Source organism: Cinclus cinclus, chromosome 8, assembly GCF_963662255.1.
Source record: "Cinclus cinclus chromosome 8, bCinCin1.1, whole genome shotgun sequence".
In the NCBI taxonomy this organism is placed as follows: Eukaryota; Metazoa; Chordata; class Aves; order Passeriformes; family Cinclidae; genus Cinclus; species Cinclus cinclus.
This window is the reverse complement of record NC_085053.1, coordinates 4,058,417-4,075,186: the sequence shown is the minus strand read 5'-3', so window position 1 is coordinate 4,075,186 and position 16,770 is coordinate 4,058,417. Positions and strand designations below refer to the sequence as shown.

Sequence of the window (16,770 nt, the reverse complement as noted above, 5' to 3'; positions counted from 1 at the left end):
ATTGTAATACTTCATGGATATATACACATGATGTCTGTAGTTGTGGTGAGCAAATCTCAGTGTTGCAGGTGTTGCTGTTCCCTCAAGTTCTCTCTGTTCCTGCAGGGAAGTCATACCTGGGCAGGTGTACCGCTACCAGGTGCAGGTAGTCTCTCACACAACCTCAGGAGAAGCCTCCCCACCGCTCGTCCATGTGCATGGAGCACCCTACTGTGGGGATGGGAAGGTGACCACGTAAGTTGAAAAATTCAAGCTCTCACCTGAGGTTCTTTAAGCTGTCAAGTCGTCCTGCCCCCAAGGGAAGCAGCAGGTGGGTCCTCCACGCATAGGTACGTGGCTGAAGATGCTGCACCAAATCCCGCCAGCAGACTGAGCTGTAGAGCTTGTGTTTTGTAAAATGCTATGTACATAAGGAGATGGAGATGGTCTTTTTGAGAGGCATGGTCTGCATGAGGGGTTCAACCTGAACATCCTCTGTTCTTGACTTCAGTGCTTGGATTCTGGCCCATCTCAGTGAAGTGTTGCAGAGTCCAGTCCAAAGGATTTGTCTTTGGAAGTGGGCAATACAACTTTTTGCACATGGCCTTGCAGGAGTATGTTCTGCAACTAGCACAGTCCCACACAGTGCAGTGTCTTTAGAGAGCTCTCCCTGAGCAGCTCTCTGCTCAGAGACCCCAAATAATGAGGCATGCACCAGCTCTACACTGAGAGAGCCCAATGCTTCAACTGCTCTTCCTGGGAGATCATTATTTCAGATTGCCATATTTGAGCTTTTTCAGACTTCATCTTCCAGGATACTCAGGATCACTTTCATTTGAAACCAGTTTTCTTAGCAGGGTAAGGAAAAGGAAAGGGAGAGGAACCTTCTGTCTCTCCATCCTCCTGCCTCCTTCTCCAGCTCCCATTGAAACCGCAGCCCCATTTCACAATCTTCTGCCTCCTCCAACACTTGCTTTCTCCAGCAACATGTTTTTACTGATGCTTAGTTCTGTACTTCTTCCATTCTCTCATAGTTCTTGCTTCAGTTTTTACAGCAAAGTTACAGTACGATCATGTCTGCTGCCAAATGCTGTGACTTTAATATCTTTTTATCCCCTGGCAAGGTGTTTTCTCTTTTTTATCTAATTCTATGTGTGATTCTTCCTTTTGAACTGGTTCTGTGGAAATAGAACCAAGATAAGGGGTCCTCACTCATGACTGGGCAGGAGCACAGTGGTGTTGAGTCAAAGGTAGAAATAATACATCTGGCTGTTGCCTTCTTAGGAGCCTGGAGGAAGAGTGTGATGATGGTGATTTGCTGGATGGAGATGGTTGTTCCAGGAAGTGTAAAAAGGAAAAAGGCTTCAACTGTGTTGGTGAGTCCAACTGGATTGAGTCAGGTCCAAATGGGTTGACTCCTTTTGAGGCAGGAGTCAAAACTGTACATTATTCACACTGCCCCTCAGAGCAGAGGGCCATGTACCTCATCTCAGCAAAACCTGGATTTGCAGCTGGAGTGATCCATGGATTGTGTCAGGCCCTTGTGGTGGGAAAACCCCAGACTAATGAGACAGTGAACCTCTTATAATGAGAGGAGGTGTTTGTACCTGGAGCCTGGTTTGTAAGCAGCTCATCCATGTTCTCCCTGCAGGAGAGCCGAGCCTGTGCTACATTCATGATGAGGATGGTGTGTGTGAGCCCTTTGAGAAGACAAGCAGCATGGTGGACTGTGGTCCACACACTCCTGAGGGATATGTGGATCTGTGGGCAGTGAAAGCCTATGCCTCCCAACAGGATGCAAAGTCCTGTCCTGCTTCCTTAGTCACTGGAGAGCCTGTTGTGAAGGTGAGTGAAGGCATGGACAAAAAAACCCAAAACAAAAAAAAACCAAAAAAAACCCAAAAAACAAAACAAAACAAAACAAAAAACAAACAAACAAAAAAACAAAAAAAAAAACAAAAAAAACAAAAAAAAAACCAAAACAACAACAACAAAAAACAAAACAAAAAAAACCAAAACAAAACAAAAAAAAACACCAACCCAAAGCAAACAAACAAAACCAAAAAAACACACAAAAAACAAAACAAAAAAAGCAACAACAACAAAAAAACCCCACAACTTTTCTAGCAAAGTCTGTGCTGGGGAAGGAACAAACAAAATCAGCTCTGTCAGAAATCATCCACTACCTTCCCAGCCAGGGACTGAGTGGAAGACCTGGGCATTTCTCACACTCCTCTTGCATCAGTCCTGAGTTCAGGAGCTGCAGTTCATGGAGAGGTGCTTCGTCCTGGCAGGGAGCATCTCCCCCAGCCATGCATTGCACTGAACAGTGACCACCCCATCCCACCAGCCCAAATGCTCAGCTTGGAGCATGTGACTTGTCCAACTGTTGGCTTAAAAAAATCCTGTAAGTCTAATACCTTATAAGGTCAGGGCCTGAAAGGATGAAATCACACACGTGTCAGCATCTGTACTGCTCCCAAGCCTTCTGATCTGAATCCAAGGAAAAATCAATGGGAGAATTCCCGTCTTTTGTATGGGCTTTGGAGCAGAGCCTAGAGGGGATTTTGCCTGATCGGTGTTAACGTGGTGTGTATGTTCTTTGCTAGCAAGCCGAAGAAAGGCAAGAAATATGTGAAGAGATCTTATTTAGCCCTTTTTACACATGTGTTTCTACTGACTTCATAGGAGGAATGATCCTCTTGAGACCTGCAACATGATTAAACTGCCCAGATGTATATGTCTAATGAGGTGCCTTGGGCTCAGGTGTCTGTTCCTTTGCTGTTATGCCTGTATCTCCCATGTTTTGTCTGCCAGGCCTCTGGGCATGTCTGGGATGCCACGGGGCATTGAATGGAACAGAAGTGTGTTATTCAGGCAAATGAATCACACCTTTGTATCTCATGAGCCCAGTCAAAACCAGGATGCTGTGGTCTCACCTACCCACTCACAGCTTGGCTCATTGTTACCCAGCCCCACAGACATCATGAGATGCTTAAACAACGTATTTATACCGCTCCAAAACGGCAAAGGTCTTCTGTGCATATGTGTGGGCAGTAAGATGTCACTGGGGAAGCCACATCCTAACTGTCCTCATGCTAGGAGCCACCTTGGGGTCCTTCTCAACACTTGTTTAATCTTCCTTAAAGTTTTATAGGTGCAGTTTTTCTCTCCTTTCCTTGCAACCTTCTAGGTTGAACTAAATCTCTCCTTTCAGGTATGTAAATCCCACCTCCATGAGGTGCCAAAAGACCTTTTGCAGGCTGCTTGGTTTCCCTGTGCTACCAGCCAAGAGAATGCTCAGAACCCATCTGAGAAGATGCCCTTGGGTGATGATGAGGGAATTTGGCTCAAGGTAAGTGAGGGTGTGTGGTCAGGCACAACGGATTTGTTTGTCTTTACCCAGCTCTGGTGACAAAACCTATCCTTTTCTGTCCTGTAGGAGCTGCAGCAACCTTTAAAACTACTCACATAGTACTCCACATGCTACTGCACTCTTTGTAAATCCCAAAATACCTGTGTGTGGATCTGGCATAGTTGCCCCATTCCCACTGTGAACAGCAAACCCAACCTGGGGCAGATTGCCAAGAGAAGGATGTTTGTGAAACCAAAATACCACAGAAATGCCTCGAGGCTGAGAAACAACTTGCTCCTGACTCTCCCCTGCAGTCAAGCTGTGCTTTAATACCCCCAAAGGGTAGGCACAGGCTGTGTTTAAAGTCCTAGTTGCCTTTGTTCCCTATGGCTGGGAAGAGCAGCAGAGGGCAGCTGGATATCCTCTGCTATGCTGAGGTGTCCTGAGCACCCCTGGGTGCTGCTGAGCACCCCAAGCCACAGCAAGCAGCTGTGGCACACAGCTTCTGGTGACTCCAGACCAGAGGTGGCACTTCTGTGCCCCAGAATGCTGGTCCTGAAGCTCAGCAGAGGCTCAGGGCTGCCCTGGGAGGGTGAAACCCCTCCATCCCAGCAGGTAGAGGACAGGGAGAGAGAAGGGCTGAGGGTTAGCCCACTGGGATTTTTACAGCATTCAGTTTCTGACCACAGGCATGGTTTAGAGGTTTTGTGGCTGTTGCCTGGTGTTGCTGGAAAGCTGGGCTCTGGCATGCTGCTCTCTCTGCACTCTGAGGGGCAGCTTGCCCTGTTTTGTTCGAGATTCTCCAGAGAAGGCCTATTTCCCCAGATGCTCAGATAACTTGGTGAATCATCAAACCTCAGTCAATAAACATGGGTACTGCTCCAAGGTCCTCTGTATCTCCAAAACAGCTTCCTTTAACCTTCTTCTAATTTTTCCTCTCTTCCTTGTCTGTGTGCTTGCAACCCACTTTGTGGCTTCAGTCTCTGGCCATGGCAAACTTGCCTCCTTTCTTCCCTTCCTAAGGAGAAAGCAGTAATTCTCCCCCTTGGTCTTACCTAGATGAATGCTTGCTTTCCACTTCTCAGCAGGGGTTAAAACATGTTACAGTTTTATTGGAGCCTGTGGTCAGTTCTCTTCCTCTATGGATGTTTGTACTAAAGACTTTCATTACTGGTTCTCCGTGCTCTCTCTAGGAGTGCTATTATTTTCCGCCCATAAAATTATTTATGGACTAGTAATAAAGATGCTTTTTTTCTCTGCCTTTTTTTTTTTTTGCCTTTTTTTAAAGAGTTGGCCTGATTGGTAGCATATTGGGTTAGGAAAGATGCCTTTTTGTTGACAATTTGCCTAGCACAGCTGCCTGCCCAGACAGGAACAGTGCTGTTGCTGCACATGCCTACCCATGTGCACGAGGTGTTTGGTGTCCACCATCTCCCAGGGCCATTTTAAAGCTGTTGCACCTGTGTCTCCTGAGTTAGAGCTGCACCACAAAACTCCTCAGATGGTAGGAATCACTTCTTACAGTGCTTCTGAAGATGTGGCACCAATGAACAAGGTAAACAGCTGGGTCAAAGTATCATGGAAAGGAACTTAAATGCCCTCTACTTCAAACCCCACTGCCAGAGACACCTTCCACTAGACCAGGTTGTTGAGAGCCCCAACAGACCTTAAATGTTTCCAGGGATCCGCGACTGCTCTGGAAAACCAGTGCCAGAGTTTCCCCATGCTCACTATCGTGCTGTATTTAGGTTGGGGGTAAGAGGTATGTGTGTCTGTGGCACTGAATGGAGCATCTGCCATGCCCCTTGGGTCTGTCTGCACATGAGAATCATTATTATTTGCAGATATCCAGCCATGCTTTGTTCTCAGGTTTTAATACACCTGATGAGGAAAGACATCAAAATCAATTGTAAGCAAGTCGGGATGTGTAATGCAGGAAATTAAATAAGAAAGGGGGGAGAGGGAGGGAGAAAAATTAAGAAGATAGCCTGCTGTGGCCAAGCACATAATATGTAATGAAAAGGATTGGGATGTTAATCAAGGCAGCTGCTATTGGCCTAAGTTGGGGCCAGTGCCTTTCACTTCGTGCAGATGCACTGTAGGAAGGGAAAGACTGAACTCTCCACCTCGAGATGTGTAGTCCAGTGAAAGCTTCACCTGAATTCTCCAACTGCCTCTCCTCCCCTGAAGAACCGCACTTGGAGGTTGGGTTAAAATCACCCAGGTGCATGGGACTTGACAGCTGTAGCTCTGTCCTGGGGGCTCCTTGTCTCTCTCTTCCTCCCTTCTTGCTTTCCTGTTTCCTTTCCTTCCACACCCACTTATCTCACCAAGGGAGACAGTGGGGATACACCAAATAAAAACATTTGAGCACTCTGCTCCACTTGTTGCAGCCAGGCAGCCCTGTAAATGAGCAAGCCCTGGCTAAGAGTGTAAGGAGACATCAGTGGGACCTTGCTCATGGGGCTTTTGCTGATGAGCAGCTCCCTGCAGGGTGGAACCCCTGGGCTGAAGCCCAAGGTTTTCTCCTGTTCCTGTGTGTGAACAGTGCCTGATGTGGCTTAATCCACCCTGAGGCTAGGCTGCCATCTCAGATTGCATGGTTGTCCCCTCCATTCCCACAGTCTGCTCCTTGTGTTGTGCCTGGCTGGCTGGGACTTGTCTTCTTTCCAAATACACCTTTGCCTCGAATTTCTGAGCTTCTTCCATGCCAGCATTCCACAAAAACACTGTATTGGGCAGATCTTGATCAAACCACATCTTGGCACTGGGGGGAAGAGGGGGTACGAGGGTGGGGGAGAAAAATATTTCTGTCTTCTTGCTTCCAAAGAACATCTGCTCTGCCATGCTTGATGCCATGAGTTTCCCAGCTACTTCCAGCTGCCTTCAGGCTTGTAGACAAGTGGCAAGTTGCTGGTTCTCCTAGTGGGGAGGGCTTCTTCCCACAAATCTTTCCCCATGTTGGCTGTGGACAGTTTGCTGTTGCAGTGGTTACTGGGGACATTCTTTGGGCTTGTTTTGTTTTTTGTCTTTTTTGAGAGCTTTTTAATTGGAAATATTTTGGTGGCAAGGCTGGTAGCTGTTTTCTCTGGGTGCCTCACTTGCCTGGCCAGCTCTGTGTGGGGTGGGAGTCCAAGCCTGGTGAAGGGGGAGCAGGTAGGAGGTTATCCAGGTCTTGCTCAATTTAAAGACTAGCAAATGCGGATTCTGTGAAGATGCTGTAAATTTATGTCAAGGTGGGACTGAATATTTGAGAAGAAGGCTAGTGAAAGGAAGAAGGGAAATTCAGAGGGAAAGGACTGTTTTGGCTCCCTTCCTTCCTCCTCCCTACCTTTGCACCCATTTGTGACCCTGCAAGGTCTCTGACCCCTTACGCCTGCTCCTGCTGTCCTACTGCTCCCTCTGTCTCTTGCCTATATGGGCTCTGAGAAGCTGTATTTGGTGTGCCTGCTCTCAGAGTGTCTCCTGTCCTCTTTTCTAGGTTTGCTTTGAGAGACCTGCAGTGCCCACCTCTCTGCTGCTCTTCCTGGCCTCCTCTGGCACTGTCCCAAGCCAGCAGCACAAGCCGGTGGTCACCGTCCAGCTGACTGGCACAGATGGACAGAACCTCTCTTTGGGTGAGCATCTTACAGGCTGGGACACCAACGGGGACACCTGGGGCCACCACCACGGCTGTGGTCTCTCACTGCTGTCCCCTGCCCCACCCCGCAGGGTCTTCTTCCTTCCAAGCTGGCCTGTTGGCATGTGAGGGGAGAATATGTAAGCCAAAAGCAAATCCCTGGAGCCAGACTAGTCACTTCTTTCTTTGCCTTATCCACAGGGATGTACGAGCTGTCGTGTCAGCACAACCCCATCATCATCAATGTGACCCGTAGCCAGGAAGATCCATTCCCCCAGGTTGCTTCAGTGCTTTTCAACTTCTCCTCTCCACTTGTGGGCATTGCAGCTGTGGCCTTGAGGACCTTGGTTCAGCCTGGCTCCTCTGACCCCCTCACCACCTGCCTCCTGCAGCACGAGGAGGGATGTGACCATCAGTGCTACAGGTATGGATAATCTCCTCAGGGCACATCCAGTGGCCACCCAGGGTTACTGCTCTCCTCTGGGAATTTTCTTTGAATTCTGGAGTTATCTTCTCATTGAGTGCTTTGTGGCTATCATCAGATGGTTTTTGAGGTGGTGTTGGAAGAGCTGCTGTAATGAGTCTTGATTTCCTTATTTTGCCGGAGGGAATGTGAAGGCAGAAACCAGATTCTGTGCATGGCCACTGCACCTTTACAAAACTGTGCTAGAGGACTGATTCCTGGTGGGAAAACCAAGAGAAGTCTGAAAATGGCTGAGAGGTTATCACTGAGAGTATTTGCTAAAGCTGAAACATTGGCTTCTTCAGTAGACTACAAGCTCCATCTCCATCCATTCTGGTCTTCCCCGTGCTGCGGAAGGTGGGGATAAAGCTCTCCTCATTCCCATCTCTCCAGGCCTCTCACGGAGTCTCACACTGCCCTGTTGAACTTGGTGATAATACTAACAGTGGCCTCAGCACTTTAAATCTGCCAAGTCTGGCTTTGCTTTTGGATCCCAGGCCCCCTGAAGTTACATGCATGTGCTGATCCAGGGCTCTAGTTCAGCCAGTTACTCAAACCACGCTACCAGGAATACCAATTTTTGAGCTGAGTTTTCCTGGAGCTTTGGGGTTCTTTAGTACAAAAGGGATTTGTCTGTGGTCATCTCATTGCTGTTCTTGTCATGTTCCTTCTATTGATGGCCTGGATGAGTGAACATCCCTGATAACAAATGAGTGTGTGCATGTGTTTGTCTTAAATCCTGTGGTACAATTGATTTATGTAGAGTTTTGGAAGCCATGAATATCCTGAAGTCGCTTTTTACTTTTTTTTTTTTTTTTTGTAAAGTGCATGTGTGATTTATACAGAAACATAAATCTTAACAAGTCAGTATATAAATATTATTCCCAACCTTATATTAAAAGATCAGTGTTCACCTGAAATGCAGCGTGTTTCCTCCTGGTAACTGTTACACCAGTGTACCCACATGCTTCTAAGACCCTGGCCAACTGATGTGGTTTTTCAATCACATTTTCTCATCCCTTAAAATAATCTTGCATTCTCATTGCTTGAGAGCTTCCCCCTTCCCCTGAGACATGACTGCAAGGAGGAAAAGACTCACTGGACGCAGCTGAGCATTGACTGGGGATGAGGAGATGCCCATATAGGGGCAAACAGAGAAAAAATAGATGTTTTCCTCATAAAAGTCTCATTATAGCTGAAGAAAAAGCCAGTTCCCATATTGCCAAGGCACATCAAGCTGTGTTCCTTTTCCAGGGGCACAGCAGGATCCTCGTGTTGCCTCTTCCTCTTGTTGCCCTCCCATGGGCTCCCCATGGCCTTGACTTCACATCAATATGCTAAATTGCAGTATATGTGTGTGCCCGTAGCAAATACTCAAAGAAATCAGATTCCCAGAGTTTTCAGAGTAGACTATTCTATTTAGGGTATTGATCTTCAGAATAAAGTCTTGAATATTTGGGGCAGGGGGTTAGGCTTACAGCCTTGAATAGCCCCACTAATAATAAAGGATCTTCCTCTCTTAAGTCAGGAAACATTCAAGTATGCTCCCTTTGTTATATTTTTAAAATCTGTTCTATCTCCTAAAGTATTTTTAAAAATTAACAATTTATTTCATATAAGGTAGGTGGACTCTGGCTGTGGGCAGGGGGGGAAGTCCCCTGTAAAAATCCAAGAATAGAAGAATCTTCAGAGGCTGAGAGACAGTTGACTGTAAAAGATCACAGGGCATCCATGTTCTTCCTGGAGAGAGTTGAACTGACAGTATGCACGCACTCGGCCTCACGTATACAATATGTGCGTGTGAGGGCTTCCCTAAAATAACCTGAGAAAGGACAGTAACAAAAGCAACAAAGAAATGAGGTTTCCAGCCTTCAGAAATGCTCATTGCCAAAATAATAAATATATGACAGGTTGGTATTTCTGTAGCATCTTTCATCTTGAAGGATCTCGCAATGCTTTGCAGGCTGGGGAAAACATAGAGATTATGTTCATGCTGATGAAATGCAGCTTTCTCAAGGTCAGGATGGAACAGGTGTTTGACTCTAGAAAAATGCATTCTTGTTTTGAAGGAAGTGTCACCTTTTGCTTTTGGCCCCACTCAAGGTGCTGAAGGTTGGCAGAGCACTTGCAGACCAAAGCAGTGCAGTGTCCTCATTGCCATCACCAGGAACCCCTTACTGCTGTCTCTGCCAGCAGATCAGGGGCTGTCTGTGCATTCTGCTCCCAATCACAGCCTGATGAGGTCAAGCAGAAATCAGACTTTTAACATGTTTCCACCCAGGAGACCCAAAGTCTCCCAGCTTTCATCCTTTTTTGTGGATTTTTTAGCTGAGCCACAGTCCCTCCTGTTTAACTTGCTACAGGCTATACACTGAACCAGGGGAACATTTTTCATTTCCTCTGCTATGTTTATTTTTAGCTTGCTTTAATTTTTAGTGTGTTTTATTTTATGTTCACATATGCTGGGAAATGTCTGGGTGGGTTCACAGAAAAGGTGCTACAAAAGGCAATCTGCTTTGTGTTTGTATTTCCTGTGTGAAATCCTGCCTCTGCTTCCCCAAAAGGATGTGTAAGGCATCGAGGGGAGTCTGGTTTGGATTCCTTTTGTGTGGAAAGTGGATATGAGGGAGAGAAAATTAGATGGAGGAGGGAGTTGTTTACATTGATAAACTTTATTCAGGAAAGAGGGCTGTTTCCCAAACAGGTTTTGTTTGGTTTATTTTCTTTCTTCCAGGCACCAAATTTATGCAGGGTCAATTTATGAGCTGCATGCGTGATGGCATGAAGATTTATGGGCACCCTGGGTAGACATGCTGGTGTCTTATTTCACAGAAATGTAGAATAGTTTGGGTTGGAAGGGACCATAAAATCCTGATTCTTTGCCTCTGGCTTACAGTGCCCTGTGGATGGAGTCCCCATCTTGGAAGGGATTTAAAACATATGTAAACGTGGCACTTGGGGACATAGGTTAATGGTGGCCTTGTCACTGCTGGGTTAATGGTTGGACTTAATTTTACAAGGCTTCTCCAGCCTAAACAATTCTGTGTTTCCAGGGTCCTGATGACCACGTTTCCTGGGGAGTGGGCTCACCTCTGCCTTTCAGACCTCTAGAGGTGCTTCTTCTCCAGCATCAAAGCCTGTTAACCTCTGGCACTTCTCCTGTGGGTTGCTGACTGGCTGATGGGCAACAGTGGCCAAGACTGTGCTGTAAAATGTGTTCTTAATTTTAATTTAAATCAAAATTTGATTTAATGTCCAGCTGGAAGATGTCACAGGTAACCCTTGGAGGGCCAGACACCATTTCATGGACTGCCCCATCCTATTCAGCCTAATAGGCTTATTGACATTAGTGGTCTCTATATGGGGTTTTTTTTTAGGGGGATGATCAAGATGTCTTCTGCCTTTCCTTGACACTAGCCAGTCTTGCCTGCAGAAAAAATAACTCCCAGCACAAGTTTTTCACCAATTTGGTTTTGAGTCAAACACAGTAACTGAACAGCTTTCAAACAGGGTGCTCAGTCTCAAAAGGGCCTGATGCACTTGTTCTAAGCAGACCTGACCCCTGGTACATGTGAGTGTACCTGTGAGTTGCAACACTATGACTTCCCATGGCCAGCAAAGAAGGGAGCAAGCACTGGGAGACCCCAGGTTTGCCAGCAGAGCCCTCGGTTTTCTGCAGCCAGTCTCCCCCATTTTGCCCTGCCCTTCCTGATGTCAGGCACAGGGATTTTTCACAGGGACTGGATTAAATGCATCCTTCAGAAGGTTCTCTTATCTCCTGTCACAAGCTGCAGGAGGTGATGAGTCCACCATCTCCCCTGCTGAGCTATTCTCATATCCAGTAACCCTCTCTGCTGAGAAGGTGCCTCTGATTTCAAGATGAAAGTTGCTGCTTTTGCTCCATCCCTGTCAGAAATGTCTGAATGCCTCCTGCCAGCAGGCAACTTTTCTGTGTCTGTGTGTCTGTACAGAGCCATCAGATCCTCTCGCTATCTCCTCTCTGTCATGATAAATATTTTTTCCTCCTTAAATCTTACAGCATAAGTCTTGCAGGCCAGCTATGGCTTTTGCTTGCAGCTCCCTTTTGAAATCCCTCTGCTATTTTTATGTCTTTCATGGTGATGGATGTGGTTAAGAAATTAATTCCCCTGGACAAGATGAGAAAATGAGGTAGAGTGTGGTCCTGTGGAGATTGGCTATGGATAAAGATGTTCTTCGGGTACGGTCTGTCCTGGCTTAGGTTGGGAAGGTGACTAGACTGAACCTGACATCCCATTCAGCATCATTTTCTGCGCTTCTGTGCAACTATTTTAGTGTAGTCAACAACAACAACAACAAAAAAAAAAACATGGGAAGGAACTGTCTGGAAGTACATTATGTACCCTTGCTTCTTTTTTCCCCTTTGCCATTATGGCTATGGAGGGGCCAACAGGTCATTTGATGTCTTACTGGTGCCTTTTCTCTGTCTCTGAGGCAGATGACAGCAGATGACTCACAGGGATGTTATTTTTTGCCAAGTTTCTTTCGGAGTCACGTACAGAAGTAAGCACCTTTTCTTGAGATGGCAACCTCAGTGCAGATAGTAATCAAGAAGCGTCACCACCGTTGGGTCTGTACACGCAGCCTGCTCCCACAAGGATGGTTGTCATCAGATTTACTGGAAAAGTGAGACCTTTCACCTTCACGGGAAACATGCCTGAAGGGAGACATTCCCAAGTATTTCCAAAACACCTTTTCTCATTTCCTAGCAATTCTCTTTTGCTAGACCACACTGGGGTAAACACCTTTTATCTCACCAATGTTGAGTGTTACAGTCCAGACTCCACCAGAGTATGTGCAGTTATGACTTTTAACCTCAGGAGATTTGGCCAAAGCCTTTACTTTTCTGTCAACATCTCCTATAACCCCCACTCCCAAAAAAGTTGCACCATGAGAAGAACTTACACATTTCTGCTGTTAAGAACTGGAGCTCAATGATAAGAGATGTTTCAGCAGCAATCTTGAGAGTTGAAAGCTTGACTAGGCACCACAGCAATGTATAGATGATTTATTATAATTTAGGCAGCTTCACCACATTTGACTTGGCTTAGTTTGATATGGGTAAGTCCATCAGTATTTTCTGTGCTGCATTAAGTAATTTCTGTAAAACATGAAATTTCAGATTTTCAGAATTTGGGATTTGTCGCAGCAAAGTAATGATACCATACTAGCTTTGCTACCATTGGCTTAACATGCTCTAGTGCTGGTAGTGGCTGCCTGCTTTTATTCTAGAAGGATGAAGGATCTCAAAGGAAAATTTTGCTTCAGTTTATAGAATTGTTTCCATTTCAGAGCAAAGCTCTAACCATTTCGGCCATCACTAGGCAGAATTTCACAGATTTCCAGACCTGAAACTTTCTTTGATGTATAAGTTATGGGACTTGGTGAGCCCAGAGCATCATGCAGGCTTGTGCTGACATGAAATAAGTTAGGAGAAAAACCTTGGTATTTTGTAAAAATGTTGTTGACAAATCATTAGTTTGAGCTTCAAAAGATGCTGGGATAGAAGTGGAAATTTTTTTTTTTGATGTCTCGGTCAGAAAAAAAGTAAAAAATATTGGCTTGTCCCACATCTTATATGGCCTGAATCAGAAATGGGCAGAAGTCAGGAGTTTGCAGCTGTGATACAGGAATTTTATTTATCATCAAAAACAGAAAGAGCTCCTTCATGCTGAGATCAGAACTGGGCTAACTGCACCATTTCCTTGTCCAACCTTTCTTAGGGTGTTCCAGGGTCTAGGAGCTATGATTTATTCCATCACTTTACCCGAGCCCTGGGATAGCATGCAGATCATGATGGGGCCAGGTCACAGGGCTTTTTTCTCTTTTGACCTGCCTTTATTCACCATCAGGTTCAAAAGTGTCATGGCCCCAAGTACAGAAGTGATAGTAGTGATGATGCTGATAAAGGAAGCAATCAAGGTAATGTTTGTTGGTAGGATTGATATATATTTTTTGAGGTTATTGATATATTTGAGAAAATTAGACAGCTTTCAGTGATATGAGCTCCTCTTCAGGTCTGGAATAGCAGCAGACTTCAAAGCAAGGTGTAGGATGAGCACAGCTTCTTAGAACTTGAGCTGATTAGTCTCAGATAATTTCCAAAATAAAATCTAGTGGGTATTTGTAGGATTGTCCTACAAATCCTTATTTGTAGGACAGAGAAAACAGTGCTAAGTTAGTCATTGTCAGGGACAAAGAGAAAGGTAACTATTCTAACCCTAACTTTTCTATTATTTCTAAAATGTATCTACATGCACATGCAGAACATGTGCATGAGTATATATATGTGATGTAAATAAAAATATTTTGTTATGACCTGTAATTATCAGTCTCTTATGCATAACTACCCTATATAACATTTTGTATTTATCATACATAAGAAACCTGCTGATATCTCGATCTAGTTCCTACCACATTGCTGGTTTTTTTTTCTGAACTGGTGGAGAACGAAAACGTCCCTGGTAGCACTCAGAAGGATTAACGCTTCATTTAACTGTTATTTAATAACAGCATTGTCCCAACTGCCAAGGCTGCACCAACCTGCTGTCTCTCCATCAGCACAGCAGAGCTGCTCCAGCCAAGCACTTGGCCTGGATGCACCTGGAGGGTGCCATGGCACATTCTCAAACCAGTGCTGTGATGGGCTCGTGCTCCAAAGCTTACCACCAGCTGCGAGCGTGGGGAGGAACTGTGCCTGCCCCATTCCTTGAAGTGTTCCAGGCCAGTCTGGGGGGAGGGGGGGTGGTGCTTGGAGCAACCTGGTCTAGTGGAAAGGTGCATCTCCATATTGTACCCATGACTGGTGAGGAAGGGGATGGAATGGAGAAGCAAGGCTGGAAAGAGGACACGTGTGTCCAGAGGCAAACAAATTGGAAGTTTAGGACAATGGCTCCATCAGTGTGCTGTGGAACTAGGGACAGGAGGAAGTATGAGCCAGGGGCACAGGCAGGGAGCAGAGCAACTGCCCAGAGAAGGTGACTGCAGGAGGGGAGGGGAGAGGGCTACAATTGGTAACAGATGCCCTCAGAAGCTAATGACCTGACAAATGCTGCACTCATAAAACAAATTCTTCAAAAAGGAAGCAAATGGAAATATAAGCTAGTGAAAGAATTTGCAGCAGCTGCCCTGAAACCATTTCTCACTTCATAAACAGGTCTGCATTGAAAAAACAGCCCCTTTCTTCTTGTTCTCCTTTGTGGTCCCCTCCTGTGCCCACCGGCTCTTTCAGGGCTGTGGACTGCAGGTTTCCACCATGTCTTTGGCTCGGTGGACTTGTCCAGAGTCAACAGCACATTGTGTTCTCTTAACGTCTGCGTCGGCACCGATTTGGGATTTTTAGGGGTTTGTTGTTTCTTTGTTTTTAGTTGGGTTTTTTGTGTCTGTGTCTTTTGTGGTATTTCTAGCTCTGTGCATCCTTGGCTGGAAACATTGAGTAAAGGCAAGAGGCAGAGGCCTCTGCCTCACTGGGAGAAAGGCAGTGCCTGAAAATGGCAGCCCTGTGCCAAACAGGGAGCAGAGGAGAGCAAAGCATTCAGGTACAGCTCCCTTCCTTCTCTTACCAGTTATTGCCTGAAGCTGCAGCACCTCTGTCCCTGGCTGAGGAGGGCTGAGTTCAGGTGTTGCACTTATATCACTTGATAACAGATAAAGCCAGACTGATGAATAGCCAGGGTGTGGGAGCTGTTGTATTGCCCTGCATCTTGTCCCAGTTCCATCACAGGTAATAAATTGACTGGTTGCATTTTACTAATGGAGACCTTTGACCAACGCTGGTTGTCATTATGGAATTGTGATGCTCAAATAGTCAGTAACTAGTGGCTGCTCCTCAGTGGGAAGCTGCCGCAGTGAGGAGGAGGAGGCGTGGATGATGCATTGCAAACCAAGGAATGGGTGATGCATTTCAAACTTTCCTGGGTCCTCTTGTAACTTGCAGTGGTGCCAAGGGGAAGGTTACTCCTCCCTTTAACTGCATCTCACCTTGGTGGCCACAGTTGAGGCTGTAGAGCTGGACAAGTGTGTGTTGAGATGGTCTTGATCCTAAAGAGGCTGGTGTCAGCATGCACAGGCTTGGAGTGCTGTGTTGTCCTATGGGAAGAGTAGAGGTGCTGAGGACTATCAGGGCAGAGGGGGAAGGTGACAGGAGTGGGGTTGAGGAGCCAGTTGTATATCCAACTCCTCTCTTCCACCACTGTGTGGTGTATGGATACACCATATATGGTGTGGCTGTATAGATATGAAGGGGGACTGCACAGGATCTGAAGAACATCTCATGGATGATTCCCTAATATTTGCAGAGGTTTTCTCTTAGCTTTTCTTGCAGTTGGGAAACCATCTGTAGATTCTCCAGTGTCCTATACAGAGTTTGACATATATGATTTGAAAGTTATACAAAGATACACCTTCTGCCTCCCCTCTCCTTGTCACCTCTCTCCTTTCGTCCTCTTGGTCTACCTGTAATGAGCCCCTTTGGTGCCAGCCTGTGAGCATACTCTGAGCCTGTGTGCGGGCAGCACAAATTTTGGAACGTTGTTGAGCTGTGCCTCCTTTCATCAGCTTGAAAGAAAGTGGTGGTTGGTGGGAAGGCATGGGCTGGGGTTGGGATGAAGTTCAGCTAAGACAGAGCTGGGATAAAGTACTCTGCAGGCATCGTTGTCAGGAGACTTCAAGCCTGGAAAAAGCTGAAGCTGAGAGGGATAGGTGTTCATCTCTAGGCATCTGTGACCTGCTGAGCATTCATTCCACGCCAAGTGCCACCTGGAGAGAGCCCTTCCTTGCTGAAGTGGTCCTGGGACCCACTGGTTGATCCCTTCTCTGTTCTCATCCACAGCTGTGCCCATGGGGCCTGCGTGGGATCAGGAACCTGCACACAGCCACTGCTTGCTCACGCTGCCACCCTCAACTGTAGCTCTGATGGCCCAAGGCACATGGTGTGTGCTGTTTCCTGTGAAAAGGGCTTCGTCCTCCACTCCAGTGGTGGGAAGAGGCTGGGCTCCATTGAGGTGAGTGGGCCTCAGGATGGCCCATGGGACCAAGACCTAGATAAAAAAGATTTAACCACCCTGAAGTGATTGGAGAGAACACAGACCACTTCTTTCCTCCAGGCCCAACCTTCTTGCTGCTTTCCCAACACATCCCAGCTCAGTGAAGTTTCAGTGTTGGATCCCTGTGCTCATGGCTGGTGTTTCTGCTCTGGACATCCCTCTCTTTCTTTTGCTGCAGTCCTAGTTCTCCCAGTCCAGTGTTGTCTGCAGAGCACAGCTCTGCCAGGCTGAAAGCTGCTGCAGGGCACGGCACAAGTCAAGGTGATGCACT

The 16,770-nt window shown here is 46.4% G+C and overlaps 1 protein-coding gene across 1 annotated transcript in view; it reads left to right on the top strand.

Annotated features, from left to right (window-relative positions):
• The window catches only part of PAPPA2 (pappalysin 2), an 87,037-nt gene that overhangs the window by 39,844 nt on the left and 30,423 nt on the right, over positions 1 to 16,770 (top strand). The window contains exons 8-14 of the mRNA XM_062497882.1: positions 106 to 234; positions 1,264 to 1,355; positions 1,631 to 1,824; positions 3,197 to 3,334; positions 6,816 to 6,951; positions 7,155 to 7,377; positions 16,286 to 16,457. Of these exons, the coding sequence (XP_062353866.1) occupies positions 106 to 234; positions 1,264 to 1,355; positions 1,631 to 1,824; positions 3,197 to 3,334; positions 6,816 to 6,951; positions 7,155 to 7,377; positions 16,286 to 16,457 (1,084 nt within the window). The remainder of the gene's footprint in view (positions 1 to 105; positions 235 to 1,263; positions 1,356 to 1,630; positions 1,825 to 3,196; positions 3,335 to 6,815; positions 6,952 to 7,154; positions 7,378 to 16,285; positions 16,458 to 16,770) is intronic.